Raw genomic sequence first — 15,623 nt, 5'->3', positions numbered from 1 at the left:
CTGGCTTTCAGGCAAGTACCTAGGAATATACCACACATACACTACAAACTCAAGAATTAGAAATTTCAAAGTAGATTGTATAATTTTACTGAAAGCATAATTCTACCACTAGATGGTGACATGTATACAAAATATTGAAGACAGTCAGTCATCTTTTATCAATCTAGCTGTAGAGGGTGTATGGTGATTGCTTATTATTGGTTTGAAAATTCAGATTTGCATGAGGAATTTAGGGGGTATTTTACCAGAGATTCAGCTTTATTCTTTTGGAATGCACATCCTTCAGATACATTCAAAGGTCTCTGTTGATACATTTAACAAGTGAGCACAGAAGAGTGAAGATTCTAGTTAGGAGGCAGGCAACCTTGTTTTATTGGCTTCTATGCTTTTCTCTCTTAAGCAACTGAAGTGGATAAAGGGATGGTGAACTACAGCCCATAGGCCAAATCTGGCCATTTTCACATTTTTGTATGGACTGTAGGCTAAGAATGGTTTTTACATTTTTAAGTGGTTGGAGAAAATCAAAACAAAAATAGTATTTTGTAACACATGAAAATATGAATATCAATTTTCAGTGTCCATTAAGTTAAAATTTTTATTGGAACACAGCCACACTTATTCTATGGTGTATCATCTATGGCTGCTTTTGTGCTAACAGAGTTGAATAGTTATGATGAGAGACTTGGACTGCCTGTGATGCCTAAAATATCATTTGGCTCATCACAGAAAAATCTGTTGAGAGCTAAAGTGATGACTGAAGCGCCATGATCATTCATGACAACAAATCTCTATAGATTCTCAAAAGCATTTTAAACTAAGCATCATTTCACATAATTTCTTAAACAATTGGGTGGCAATTGTTAAGCTATTTCTTTAAAGATCAGAGTGTGTCTTGTATATATCCTGCGTGTGCTAAGATGCTTCAGTCATGTCCAACTCTTTGCGACCCCATGGATTGTAGCCTGCCAGGCTCCTCTGTCCATGGGATTCTCGAGGCAAGAATACTGGAGTGGGTTGCCATTCCCTTCTCCAGGGGATCTTCCCAACTCAGGGATTGAACCCCTATCTCTTATGTCTCCTGCATTGCTGGGGAAGTTCTTTAGCACTAGAGGCACCTGGGATGTATTACACCCTAGTACTCTGCCTTTATGGTACTAGTTGTCCTCCTTTTCAAGAACTGTTATGGGCTCTCTGTGGTCAGAGAGAAACCATAGTGGACAGATTCGAAAATAACTATCAGTTAGCAATGTGTTTGGCTACAAGTAATGGAGATATGAGTGGCTTAAGGAAAAGGGGATTTATATTTTCTTGCATAATCAGTCTAGGGGTGGAGAGCTGCTCAAAGATGCATCAGGGTCCTACACCTTATTATCAACTTTATGGTTGGCTTTTGCCCTGTTGTGGTTTCGTTGTTTAAAAAAATCACAAACTAGATGCTTTATTAGAGCATCAAGATCATGTTTCAGGCAGAAAGAAAGGGTTAAGATGCAGGTCTGCTGAATTTGTCCTTTTTTTTAAAATTAGGAATGGGAAATTCTTTCTCAAAGACCTGTAAGGAGTCCAAGCTTGCTCTGCTCGCCACAAGATAGGCCCATGAAAAGATGAGGTGTTTAGGCAAGGACTTTATTTGGAAAGCCACGGGCTGATGGAGAAGATGGAAAACTAAAGTGTCAAATGACCATCTGGATGCGAGGATCTTTCACAGATCAGAGATAGGGGTAGGTGAAGAAACAAAGTAAAAAGGCCATTAATCTTGCAAATATCTCCTAGAATGGCAAGCTCTGAGGCAGTATGTGTGTTAATTTCTTCCTTCCTGCCATCTACAGGTGGACAGGGTTCTGAACAAAGGCACCTTAACAGTAAGGCAGAGGGGCAGGATTCTCTCAAGCAGGCCATTATGTATGATTAAGATAACAAAAGCAGAGAAAAGCAAGTCATCGAAACAGTTCCAACGTGGAGTCAGAATTGGCTTTTCCCTGCAACAGACCTGCTCGGCAGATTTCTGCTTATATTTCATTGGCAAGAACTGAAAACAATAATAGTACTGGAGTAGGGTGCCATTGCCTTCTCCGCTGGGTAACCCCTAGAGAAACAATTACATAATGTTTAAAATTTTTTATTTTATATTGCTGATTAACAGTGTTGTATTAGTTTCAGGTGTGATTCAATTATACATATACATGTATTTATTCTTTTTCAGATTCTTTTCCCACATATGTTATTACAGCATACTGAGCAGTGTTCATGACATTTTAAAGCAAACACAAAGAATCCCTGAGGCCTTCCTTTCACGTATCAAGATTCCTGAGTCTCAGCTGCCACCAGTAAAACAAACTAGGGTTTGGTAAGTTTCCCTGTAGGAAGAAAAGAGGGGGTGGGTGGGAATGGATATTGGATCGACAATGGCTGCTACAGGATCCAAAGTCTGCAGAAGCCCAAATTTTGTGGGAAAGCTGGGAAGAAGAGAAGACAATGGCAAAATAGTTACAGCTCCTAAGGATCACCTGCTCGGATGGAACAACTCAAAACAGGTTTAACAGAAACTTTACAGCATCAGCTTAAAGCGGCAGAAAGGCAAAGAAAACCGGCAAGGTGGTCCTCGAGTGAAGGGATGGTGTGATCTAACCTCGACAAAATCTGTAAAAAGAACTCCCACCAGGCCTCCAAAGCTCTCTGGCTATGGATTTCGAAGATGCTACTATGTAAACTGGACTTCTCAGTCATATCTCTAAAGGAACGTACTAGACACAGAAATCAGTGAGGACAGTATCAGTGCAGGCGAGGAAGATTTTCCCCACACTAGCTGGTTGTTACAATAACAAACTTCAGCTGAGTGGCCCCTTCCCTCCACCTGTTCTTCATTCTCCGCTCTCCGACTTAATTCCCATATTATTTGCTCTTCGCTGGGAAGCATACTAGGCTATTTCAGGTGACATCTCTAAGGGTAATTCATAGGGGGCCCTCTGGCGGAAAGAGAAGGAGATGCCTTGGGACACTTCATTCCGCCATTTCTAGTCACATCAATGTTATCACTGCTCGAGGACACGCCCGCAGGTTAAGCCAGCCCGGGGCTGTTCCATTCTTCCAAAACCCCGCGGGGAGAAGGCTGCGTGTCCCCTCCTGGGCTGCGGCTCCAGCCGGCTTCCCCGAACCCCAGCCTCCCGCAACCCCAAAGGCCTGAGTTCGGGTGAGGGGGACGGGACAAATGAGTACCAAGCCCCCCTGGGGGACCCAGAGTTAAAATGGCGAAGCGCAGGGGCGGAGGACAGGGCGGCGAGAGTGACCCGACGTTTGCTGGGCCTCCGGGCCCGCGGAGCGGCCTCGCTGGGCGACGCCGCGCAACCGCGACGCGCTCGGAGCTCCGCCATCTTCTCCAACTCACCCGGACTCCCCCCGCGGCCGCGCTGGCTTCGCGCTTCCCTTCCGGCCGCTGACAGAGATCCGGGCTGGGCGGGGTGGGCGAGCGCGCGGAGGGGGTGGACCGAGGGCGGGGAGGCCCGACGGAAGAGGAAAGGGAGGGCGGCGAGCCGGCCGCGGCGGGGTGTGGGGCGTGCGGCGTGAGTGCGGAGGGAGAGGTGGGAGGCGAAGAGAGGGAGGGAGGCGCAGGAATGAGAGCGCGAGGCCCTTCTCGTCGGCTCCCTCGCCCGGACGGAAAAAGCCGAGCGCAGCCCGAACGCTCTATTAAAATGGCGGCGGCGTCGGCGGTGGCCGCGGCGTCTGGTCGGTGAAGTGACTCTGCTGCTTCGCTCCCCACCCGCCCCCTCCCTCCCTCCCTCTCCCCTCCCCCCGTCCTCCCCCCCCCCTTCCCCACCGCCGGCGCCTCCGCGCCCCTCCGGCCTGCGCACCTCCCCTCGCCCCCCTCCTCTCCCCCGCCCGCTCCGGGGACCGCCGGCCCCCTCCCCCATTCTCCAGCTCCCCGCCCCGTCCCCGCCGCCGCCCGCCCTCGTCGCCTCCCCGCCCCGCCGGCCGGCCGGCCCCCTCCTCCGCCTCTCTCCCCTCCCCCCCGCCGATCGGGATCAGTCAGTGCGATCCGAAGCGGGGGAGGGGGGGGGCGGCGGCCGAACGATGTGCGAGAACTGCGCAGACCTGGTGGAGGTGTTAAATGAAAGTAAGTAGCCGCGGCGGCGGCCTGTCGGGGTGTAGGGTTTGGGGTCCCCCCACCGCTCTCCGGCCTCCCCGAGCTGCTGCGGCCTGCGGGAGGCGGCGGCCGAACCGGCCGGCGTGCGGGCCTAGCGCCCCGGGAAGGTGAGCGGTGGCGCGGCCGCCGCGGCGCCTCGGGCCCAGCCCGGCCCGGTTACCTGGGCGCCCTAGAGGGGCCCGCCGCGGAGCTCTGGCCAGGCCGGGCCTGAGCGCTGTCCGCTCTCGGAAAGTTTCCTCATTACAGGTGTCAATTAACGAAGGCACTAATGATCCTTCGCACCCTTCGCCCTGACGGGAAGGTGAGGCGAGGTGGGGTCCGAGTACCAATCTCTCCTCTGCAGTCCGAACGCTTCGACCCTCCGGCCGCCCTCTTTGGTTTTCAGCGTGCGGCCGAGGCCTCTTACCTGCTAATTTTCATTAAACTCCCTGGGAGGTGGTTGGTGGTTTTCCCCTCCCTTGGGGGTGTGTAGGTGTATTAAACCTTTCTGCCTGTCCTTAAATAGCTGAAAATGAGCTGTGATAGTGATAATTGGAACCCTTATATCTATTTTTTAAAAAAATTAGTTAATGATGTCTCTTAGTGTACCAATCGTCGTTTTAATGATCAGTTCTCTTATATCAAGGAGAGCACTGTAGTACAGATACCATCCCGGGATAGTCATGGCCTGTCTCCTGGAATGAAAGGCCTTTATTTCGTATACTTTTGATTATTACAAAGCGTGTATTGCTGTTTTCTAGTTAGATTCCTTTAATTTATTTTACTCCTGACTCTTGTAAGATGGTATCTTAGCTTAAAGAAGCAAGGCATGTTGCAAGTTAACTATTTCTGGGCCCCAAGGCCTAGTTGGGCGAGGTGAATTAGATAAAAGATTAATTTACAAAAAGTTGAAGGTTGAGAAAATGTTGATTTACGAACGGCTTTTATGGATTTTGGATTTGTATTTTGTGTGTGGTATTTCGAAAGCCTGCCAAACTGTTTACTTTCTAATATTCTTTAAAACAACTTGATTATAAAATATATCGTCTAGTTTGTGTTTGAGTTTAATGAGCAAAGGCCATAATAAAAGTGGAAGGGTTCTAGTTTACTTTCACTTCTGTTTTCTTCCTGACAGGTGGAAGCAGGCTTTTGCACAAATTCAAACTATACTTTCCAGTATGTTTCATTCTAAATTTTCTTGGAATTTTAAGATTATTTGTATATATATAAATTTTATAATTGAAGGATAACTGGTTTATAGAATTTTGTGGTTTTCTCTCATACATCAACAAGAATCAGCCACAGGTACACCTTTGAGGTTATTTGTATATATTTTAAGATACTGTTATTTTTGGTGTAGGTGGTTTATGATACGATAAACTTAAGTCCTTAGTACTTATTTTAGTGAACTGTATTTTATATATCTCAGATGCAAGTTGTGGGATTATGGCTTGATTATTTTGAAATTGGAAAGGATAGCTTTGTTATTTTATATATTAGAAGAATGTACTTTTTAAATATTTTATTGAAGGATAATTGCTTTACAGAATTTTGTTGTAAGAGCCTGCTTTTAATAGTTATGTTTAAAAATTAAAAACTTCAGACATGCTATCTAGAGAAACTAAAGTTTGTTAATCCTTATCTTTTGAAAAGACATAATGAAAGAACCCCTAGAATTTAGCACTTGGGGAAACCCTTAGAATTTAGCACTCAAAAATGCAGTTGATTTATGGAGAGTTAGAAACTTGTCTTTTGTTACCTTTAATTAAATATGGTTAGTTGAGCCAGTTTCACAAAACCTGGCAGTGCAGGCCCTCTAAAACTTCAGTTTAAGAATTTGACTTTTAAACACTAATCTGACAAAGAAGCTTCCTTTAAAAAAAAAAAATTACTTCAGCAATTTCATCTGTTGGTATACCAGGCTTTGACACGTTGCTTCCCCCGTTCCTCCTCTTGGTTGTTGTACAATTGTTTTCATTTTTCCTTTGTTTAGTTACTGTACCTCAAACATAAGATGCTTAAGTTTCCTGAGAGCAGAGGGTATTAACTATATCTCATTATAGTAACATTTATCCATGACTGGGTTGGAGCATGATGGTTGGAACTTGATAAAACTTGTAATTAAAGTAAGTTATAAGTCTTTCTTGTAATCTCATTCACAATAATTGTACATGAAATCTTTTTTTATCCACCATACAGTTGTGCAAAGATGAACATCAATTCATCCTAGATTAGAAATGCAGTTAAAGCCCCCAAATACTGTGTCTATCTTTCTGTATAACTCCCTGAACAGTTTAACCAAAAGGAGAAATAAAATTAGTGTATTTTTTAGGTGGTGTGTTGGGAAGATAGAATTTAAATAAACTAAAAACTTGAGACCTGGGTTCAATCCCTGGGTCAGGAAGATCCTCTGTAGAAGGAAATGGCAACCCACTTCAGTACTCATGCCTAGAAAATTGATGGAGAAGCCTGGTGGGCTACAGTTGATGGGGTTGCAAAGAGTTGGACACGACTGAGCGACTTCACTCTCACTCTCTTTCTGCTTCTTGTTAAATTTGCAAACACTGATCAAACTTCAGTCTGTCTGGACACACTAGTAAATGCATAATGTAAAAATTTCGTGTTTTAGGTGAACAGGTAGACATGATGTGGACAGTAGAGCTTTATATCTGATATACTTAGAGTTTTGATAAGGTTAAGGACTTGCAGTGAAGTGTTTATTTTAAAAATAACAAAATGTAGTGTAGTTAAAAGTAGATGACAAAATATAATAGTTTTCTTTTGTCATCAGTTTTTGATGAGAATATTGATGTTAGTTATGCTGAGAATCTAAACCTCTCACCATAGAAATAGGTACAGGATACAGACAGTATACAGACAGAATTTTGTAGGTTAAGGGTCCACTAAAGTAATGTCTGTGGAAGCAGGCTTAGGACTTGGTAATAAGGACCACGTCATTCTCTTTTTTTAGTATAGTCTTGACAGATATCCTGAAACTTAAAATTAGTTTTCAAAATAACATTTGGCTTTAGTGTTAGAATAACCACTTTGAGCAATACTAACATATTTGAGTTTTCATATGCTTTCCATTGCTTTGTTTTTAATAAGAAAGATGTTTTAAAAGTTTGGAATGTGTTGAGTGAATTTTGCTCCTGTCAGTTTGGGGAGTTTCATTCAGTTTAGGAAATAATTTTAAGTTTATATTCCTTTACTTGTTGAGTTTGTGTATTTGCTGCTTTTATAGCTACTTTTTTGAACTAGGTTACTAAATCTAAAACATTTGTGGATGTTGATGAGAAGTTATGCTTTGGGCCATTAGCATGTAGCTAGCTTAACTAGTTAATTGAAGTCACTGCCTTGGTGAAGTCAATTTCTCTATAGCAGAGTGAAAATGATTTTAAGTGTACAGCCATCTTTTGAATCATTTGTTTGTTGTGGATTTTACTCTGTATGTGTTTAGTGAATTACACTTTGTCAGATGTTTTAAACGGGCAATTCATTTGTCTTTTCCTAGCTGCCCTTTGTGATAGGCAGGAGCAGGTATTGGTATCGCAGGGTTTTTTTTTTGGCTTTGCCATGTGGCTTTCAGGATCTTAGTTTCCTGACCAGGAATGGAACCAAGGCTCACTACAGTGAAAGCATGGAGTCCTAACTACTGGACCACCAGGAAACTCTAGTATCTCAGTTTTAAAGGTGAAAAAGTTGAACCTCAGAAAGACTAACTGATTGGCTGGAGATCACCTGTCACCTGCTTAGTAGTCTTATCTAAGTTAGAACTCGGGCCACACTGATACCAGTATTGGCAGAATAATTGTTTGCATTTTTATTTTCTTAATGGGCTTCTCTGATAGCTCAGTTGGTAAAGAATCCACCTGCAACGCAGGAGACCCTGGTTCGATCCCTGGGATGGAAAGATCCACTGGAGAAGGGATAGGCTATTCATTCCAGTATTCTTGGGCTTCCCTGGTGGCTCAGCTGGTAAAGAATCCGCCCTCAATGCGGAAGACCTGGGTTTGATCTCTGGGTTGGGAAGATCCCCTGGGGAAGGGAAAGGCTACCCACTCCAGAATTCTGGCCTGGAGAATGCCATAGACTGTATAGTCCATGGGGTCACAAAGAGTATAAGGCTAAGTGATTGGCTGAAGATCACCTGTCACCTGCTTAGTAGCCTTATCTAAGCTAGAACTCAGGATACTCTGATGTCAGTATTTGCAGAATAATTGTTTGCATTTTTATTTTTAAAGAATATTGAGCCATTTGTGTTGGGAACTTAATCAGTTCTTTGAGGTAGGTACCTTATCATCCCTTTTTAGATAAGAGAACCAAGGATTAGAGTCACTAGACTTTATTTGGTGGAGTCAGGATTTGTAGAGGACTTAATCTCAGGTTGGGCTAAAAGCTCATGCTCTTACAGTTAGGCTATGCTGTATAAACTTTATGATGATCTATTCAAATGGAAGACATTATGAGTACACTGATGGCAAAATAAAAAATTACTAAATTTTTAAGTGTTTTCACAAGTTTGGGCTTGATTCTGTACTCACTGTAAAAAGAATTTATAAGTGGTGGTAAATGTAGCCGAATGGTAGTCTGTCTTAATATATCTTAATATTTATCAGCAATGACCTCTTTAATAAACCTCATGTTTCTAGGGTTTTAAAAATATAAGTATATAGGCATGAAATAATCATTAGTAATGTAACATTTTTTGGTAGACATTTAATTCTAAAACTTGAATTGATTGGAAATTTGATTTTATTGCAATATAGTACCAAATTACTAAATTTTTTATTTCAATAAATCTTGCTAAGATTATATTCTCTTAAAATAGTTACTGTTTGAAATATTATTTTTCAAAAATAGTAGAGTTTCAACTCATATCTTTATAAAGTAACTTATAAATCACAAAGCACTAGTAGATTATTACTAGCCAACTATCTTTATTGTCAGTGATAACTTGATATTTAGCACTGTATTTATGAAATGTTAATATTTTTAATGTTAAATAATGATAGTATCTATATATCTACAAGTGTTTATGTGTAGGTTGAATGTGTATTAATGAGAATTTTTATTTTTTTCAGAAAGTGTGGAACTTTTCAGTAATGACCAAGGTGTGATAGACTGTTGCCAAATGGGCTCTGCTATCTTTCTCTTTTTCACTTACTCTTATTTTTCCTGACTGCAGCTTGCAGGGACTTCCCCTGGCAGTCCAGTGGTTAAGCTCCATGCTTGCTACTGCAGGGTTGTGGGTTACTTTGCTGGTGGGGGAGCTAAGATGCCATGGCGTGTCCCCTTCCTCCCCAAAGCCCCCCCAAACTATTCAGGTTTGAGTCACCCATAATCTTACTATCCAATGATGATTTCTGGTAATGCTTTGAAGTATTTTTACATCATATTTTTTAGGTACATATTTACACTTTTTTTTTTTCTGACTGCACCACTTGGTTTGTGGACTCTTAATTCCCCTGCCAAGAATTGAACCAGAGCCCTCAGCAGTGACTGGACCTCAGCCACTGGACCACCAGGGGGTTCCCAGCAGTTTTAAAATTGAGAATGAGATATATATATATATGTATATATTTAGTAGCTTTTTTCACCTAAGATTGTTTGATCATTTCCCTTAACTTTTTTAAAACATTTTTTTGTCTGTATGATGTTCTATTTTGTATGCAATTTAATTTTTCCTCATGGTATTCTTGTTTTCAGTTCTTCAGTATTATAAATAAAGCTGCAAATGAACATCCTTGCATATGAATCTTTTAATCACTGGGTTTTAAAAAATAGATTCTTAGAAGTGGTTAAAAATACAGACTTTTAGAAGTGGTTTTAAAAATGTAAACTTCTTTGTTTTATATTGTCTAACTGCTTTCCAGAGAGGATATACTGATTTCTATTCTTTTAGTAGTGTTTTTGCAACTTGAGCACTCTTACTTTTGCTGAATATTTCAGCCAAAAATGTGATAAGCAGTTTTAAACACTCATTTTTATTGGCTGTTTGCATTTCTTATTTAATGTGTTGGTGGTGTTCTTTTCCTACTCTTTAGGTTTTAATGTTTTGTATTATAAGAGCTGTTCATTTACTAAGTCTATCAATGCTAGGTTTAATTTATCATGTACTTCGCCCCCTTTTTTGTGTGCTTTTTCACTTTATTTTTAATGATGTGCTCAGTTGCTCCTCAGTCATGTCCAACTCTTTGCCACCCTTTGTAGCCCACCAGGCTCCTCTGTCCATGGGATTTCCCAGGCAAGAATACTGGAATGGATTGCTGTTTCCTCCTCCAGGGGATATTCCTGACCCAGGGATTGAAACCGCATCTCCTGTGTCTCCTTCATTGCAAGCAGATTCTTTACCCACTGAGCTACATTGAGAGCTCCATCACAGCACAGTTTGGCCCAAACTCATGTTTCTAGCCTCAATTCTCACTTTTTTCTGTGAGGCTTTCTTAAAACTTATTCCAGTCTCTCTCAAAATGACAACATACACCTTTCATTTAGAATATGTACTTAAGTTACAGCCCACTCCCCACCTTTTTTTAAAAAACAAGAGCTTTCCTTGCTGGATGCTGAATTCCTTAAAGTCAGGGACCATGTTTTGTTTCTTTTCTTAGTACTAATAGGGCTTCCCTGGTGTCTCAGACAGTTGAGAATCTGCCTGCAATGCAGGAGACCCCGGTTCAGTCCCTGGGTTGGGAAGATCCTCTGGAGTAGGGAATGGTAATCCACTCTAGTATTCTTGCCTGGAATATCGCATGGACAGAGGAGCCTGGTGGGCTACAGTCCATGGGGTCGCAAAGAGTCAAACATAACTGAGTGACCACCATACATATTAGTAATAATATAGTGCCCTGTAGAGAGTAGGTGCTTAGTGAACATTTTAGTTAATGGAAAGTTCTTGAAGAATATGATTGCCTAGGTAAACCAGAGTGTTCTTGGGCCTCTTGTGAGTAGTGATGTAATTATGAGAGTTTGTGGATGAAATACACAGATTGTATCACATATGTTAGGTACTTATACAAAATATCCACACCAAGCTGCTACATTCTAAATAGGTAATGCAAAAAGACTATATATTTTTTTCTATGTAGATGGTGAGATTTGAATCTGGGTTGAACATGTACTAAATTACATTTATTTAAAACTTTATATACTAGGAAAATAATTGGACTTTTAACTTAAATGTGATTAACACTTGTTAATGTTATTTTTCTTTAAAATTCTATAGAAATTAAAAAGTCTCCAAATGTAGGTTACTCAGTTAATTGGGATTTGATGTAGTTTACACCTGGCCTCCTCTTGCGCTTTTTTTTTTAAACTGGTAGAGACAGCTTTCTCCTGTCCTGGCTATAACCTCTTCTATAGAGAGACCTTATCTAGCTTACATCCCCTGAAAGGCCCTTCTCTTTAGCCATCGCTGATTGGACTCCAGATAGACTCCCGACCTGGTGGATTGGTGGGACCAGTGTCCATGAATCAGATATTTCCTGTCAGAATGTTTCAGCTAAAGAACCAGGTAGCTGTGAGTAGCCAAACTAGAATTAGTGCTTTGGCTAGCTCACATGAAGGAGCAGCAACATTGAGCAAGTGGAGGCAGCTATTTACAGAAGAGAATTGGGGCAAATTGTGAAAACAGTTGACATGGAAGCTCTATAAAGAGACAGAAGTTAATATCCTGATGGCTTTCTTCCTTTATTATACATATACACACACACATATACACATATATATATTTACACGTACATCACATCAGATCAGTCGCTCAGTCGTGTCCGACTCTTTGCGACCCCATGAATTGCAGTACGCCAGGCCTCCCTTCCATCACCAACTCCTGGAGTTCACTCAGACTCACATCCATCGAGTCAGTGATGCCATCCAGCCATCTCATCCTCTGTCGTCCCCTTCTCCTCCTGCCCCCAATCCCTCCCAGCATCAGAGTCTTTTCCAATGAGTCAACTCTTCCCATGAGGTGGCCAAAGTACTGGAGTTTCAGCTTCAGCATCAGTCCTTCCAAAGAACACCCAGGGCTGATCTCCTTCAGAATGGACTGGTTGGATCTCCTTGCAGTCCAAGGGACTCTCAAGAGTCTTTTCCAACACCACAGTTCAAAAGCATCAATTCTTCGGCGCTCAGCCTTCTTCACAGTCCAACTCTCACATCCATACATGACCACAGGAAAAACCATAGGCTTGACTAGACGAACCTTTGTTGGCAAAGTAATGTCTCTGCTTTTGAATATGCTATCTAGGTTGGTCATAACTTTCCTTCCAAGGAGTAAGCGTCTTAATTTCATGGCTGCAATCACCATCTGCAGTGATTTTGGAGCCCCCAAAAATAAATTCTGACACTGTTTCCACTGTTTCCCCATCTATTTCCCATGAAGTGATGGAACCGGATGCCATGATCTTCGTTTTCTGAATGTTGAGCTTTAAGCCAACTTTTTCACTCTCCACTTTCACTTTCATCAAGAGGCTTTTTAGTTCCTCTTCACTTTCTGCCATAAGGGTGGTGTCATCTGCATATCTGAGGTTATTGGTATTTCTCCCGGCAATCTTGATTCCAGCTTGTGTTTCTTCCAGTCCAGCGTTTCTCATGATGTACTCTGCATATAAGTTAAATAAGCAGGGTGACAATATACAGCCTTGACATACTCCTTTTCCTATTTGGAACCAGTCTGTTGTTCCATGTCCAGTTCTAACTGTTGCTTCCTGACCTGCATATCGGTTTCTCAAGAGGCAGGTCAGGTGGTCTGGTATTCCCATCTGTTTCAGAATTTTCCACAGTTTATTGTGATCCACACAGTCAAAGGCTTTGGCATAGTCAATAAAGCAGAAATAGATGTTTTTCTGGAACTCTCTTGCTTTTTCCATGATCCAGCAGATGTTGGCAATTTGATCTCTGGTTCCTCTGCCTTTTCTAAAACCAGCTTGAACATCAGGAAGTTCACGATTCACGTATTGCTGAAGCCTGACTTGGAGAATTTTGAGCATTACTTTACTAGCGTGTGAGATGAGTGCAATTGTGCAGTAGTTTGAGCATTCTTTGGCATTGCCTTTCTTTGGGATTGGAATGAAAACTGACCTTTTCCAGTCCTGTGGCCACTGCTGAGTTTTCCAAATTTGCTGGCATATTGAGTGCAGCACTTTCACAGCATCATCTTTCAGGATTTGGAATAGCTTAACTATATATATATATATATTTTTTTTTTTTTCTTTTTTTGGCTGTGCTGAGTCTTAGCTTTGGCATGTGGGATCTTTAGTTGAGGCATGTAGGCTCTAGTTCCCCAACCAGGGATTGAATCTGGAGCCCCTGTATTGGGAACATGGTGTCTTAGCCACTGTACCACCAGTGAAGCCCCCGTTCCTGCCACCCTCTTCCCCAGATGTGCCTTTCTAATACTGAAGCCAGAGCTCCTTTTTAGTTGTCTCCTCTGTACATGCCTTTTGAGTTAATGTGCAACCAAAAGAGTTTTGATGCCAGTATTGCCGCATGAGGAGCTCTCCAATATTGGAGATTAGGTATAATCTTTACCTGTGAGTGCTTCATTATAGTCTGGTTTATTTTCTTGGAACATGTTGAGCAAAGTGTCATCTGTAGTGTTTGGTGGCAGGAAAACATTTAGGAACCCGTGTTGTTACTTACTTATCTCTCTACCAGCCTGCTTAGTCTTTGAAGAAAATGAAAGTAGCTTTGTTGCTTTTCTTTCTAAAAAGGATACCTGCTTTTTAGAAAAAACCCAAATAGTGCAGAATATAAAGAAGAAAATTGGGATAACCTGAAACTCTGCTTTCATGTAAGAAATCATATTTTAGTAAACATCTCTTAAGTCATTCTTTTTCTCTTTCCTCAGATACACTGTTTTATGTAGACAAACTAATTATATGTTACTCTGTTTTATTGATACTAAGGAGTTCCTTTGGTGTTCATCTGTACTTACATTGTCCTTTTTTATGGCTTTAGCGTAGTATTCCATTGTTTGATCATACACTAACTTAACCAGTCCTCTCTTGATGTGCATTTGGGTTGTTACATGACTTTGGAATTGTCTAATTATCACCTTAAATGTAGTCTCTCAAATCAGATTGCTGAGTAGCTCATAGAGTATATCTGGAAGGAAATCTGGCAATATGATGAAACTTTATTTTTTAAAAATATTTATTTAGATAAAACTTTAAAAATTATCCTTACACTGTTAGAGCTCATGAGTGTAAAGGCTTCATAGTCTTTGAAGTGTTTATTCTGACTCTGCGGTTTGTGGGCTGTTTTAGCAGTGTATTGGTTCTAACTCACCACAAGACAAAATTGGAAGGGACTTTTTACTCTGGGTAACTTTGCTGCTAGACTTGTGAACTTTATTCTGATTATTGAGAAAGGCTCAGTAACCAGTGATGAAAGTAGGAGTTTAAGAGCAGTAGTAAGAGCACTGCTGCTGCTAAGTCGCTTCAGTCGTGTCCGACTCTGTGCGACCCCATAGACGGCACAGCCCACCAGGCTCCGCCGTCCCTGGGATTCTCCAGGCAAGAACACTGGAGTGGGTTGCCATTTCCTTCTCCAGTGGATGAAAGTGAAAAGTGAAAGTGAAGTCGTTTAGTCGTGTCCGACTCTTAGCGACCCCATGGACTGCAGCCTACCAGGCTCCTCCATCCATGGGATTCTCCAGGCAAGAGTACTGGAGTGGGTTCCCATTGCCTTCTCTGAGTAAGAGCACTAACTTAGAATAAATTGAAACTTAAGAAAATACTTAAGACAGTAGAGGTTTTGTATTGTGTTCAAAGTAAGATAAATAAGGGGACAGTGGACCCACTGCTTGGTAGAGTGGTATAATAGAGGGTGGTGGTCAGCAGAATGTTCTTTTACTCTAATACTTTGTTTCCATTTTCCCTTCTAAGAGGAATCCCCTAACAGTAAGGATAAATCATATATTAAGAGGGAATCTAACCTCTAGATTGGTAAGGAATGATGAGAACTCTCTTAGAGTGTTAAGAGAAAAAATTTTCAAGAATGGTACATTCCTTTCAGTGAAAGAGATAAAGCTGTGGTTCTGTGTGATTATTCACCTTTAGCTTATTAAGTTTCAAGAAGAGCAGAAATTGGCAAGTATTATCTTTGGTTATTCCTCCCACCACCTCCTCATTTTGGGAACTGTGAGAGAAACTTGCCACTATTAAATAATCACTCACTAAAGAGTGAACAGATAGTAAAAAAAAAAAATTATGTGATACTAGTAATTTATGTTAAACCTGTCATATTTTGATTATATCAAGTCACATAGAATCTGAAGCTATCCTTGTAAAAAAGGTGAGGTGTTTTTGTTTTTGTTTTTTTTTTAGTTGACTTGGAGAGACATCACTGGTGGCAAGCCATAGGGTCTTATCCTTAATTTGTTTCTTCTTCAAGATTTTCAGTAATGATCCTTAATTTATGAACTGTTCTTGGAGTAGCATTGCTCCTTTTTCAGTGGAGTGAAGGTGACTTTGGAATCTCCTTTGTTTCAAAATAAAAAACTCAT

At 41.4% G+C, this 15,623-nt stretch overlaps 1 protein-coding gene across 5 annotated transcripts in view; it reads left to right on the top strand.

The window, feature by feature from the left end:
• Positions 1 to 3,627: 3,627 nt before the first annotated feature.
• Positions 3,628 to 15,623, top strand: part of USP34 (ubiquitin specific peptidase 34) — a 240,901-nt gene continuing 228,905 nt past the window's right edge. For 2 of the 5 annotated variants that reach the window (XM_061432740.1, XM_061432736.1), the window contains exon 1: positions 3,924 to 4,108. In XM_061432740.1, the coding sequence (XP_061288724.1) occupies positions 4,066 to 4,108 (43 nt within the window). In that variant the 5' untranslated portion in view covers positions 3,924 to 4,065. Of the gene's footprint in view, positions 4,109 to 15,623 lie in introns of all 5 variants that reach the window. The other 3 variants (XM_061432737.1, XR_009739441.1, XM_061432739.1) reach the window with 3 other exon arrangements.

Source organism: Bos javanicus, chromosome 11 (assembly GCF_032452875.1).
Source record: "Bos javanicus breed banteng chromosome 11, ARS-OSU_banteng_1.0, whole genome shotgun sequence".
Classification (NCBI taxonomy): domain Eukaryota; kingdom Metazoa; phylum Chordata; class Mammalia; order Artiodactyla; family Bovidae; genus Bos; species Bos javanicus.
The sequence above is the reverse complement of the archived record's forward strand: the minus strand, read 5'-3'. Positions and strand labels throughout refer to the sequence as shown.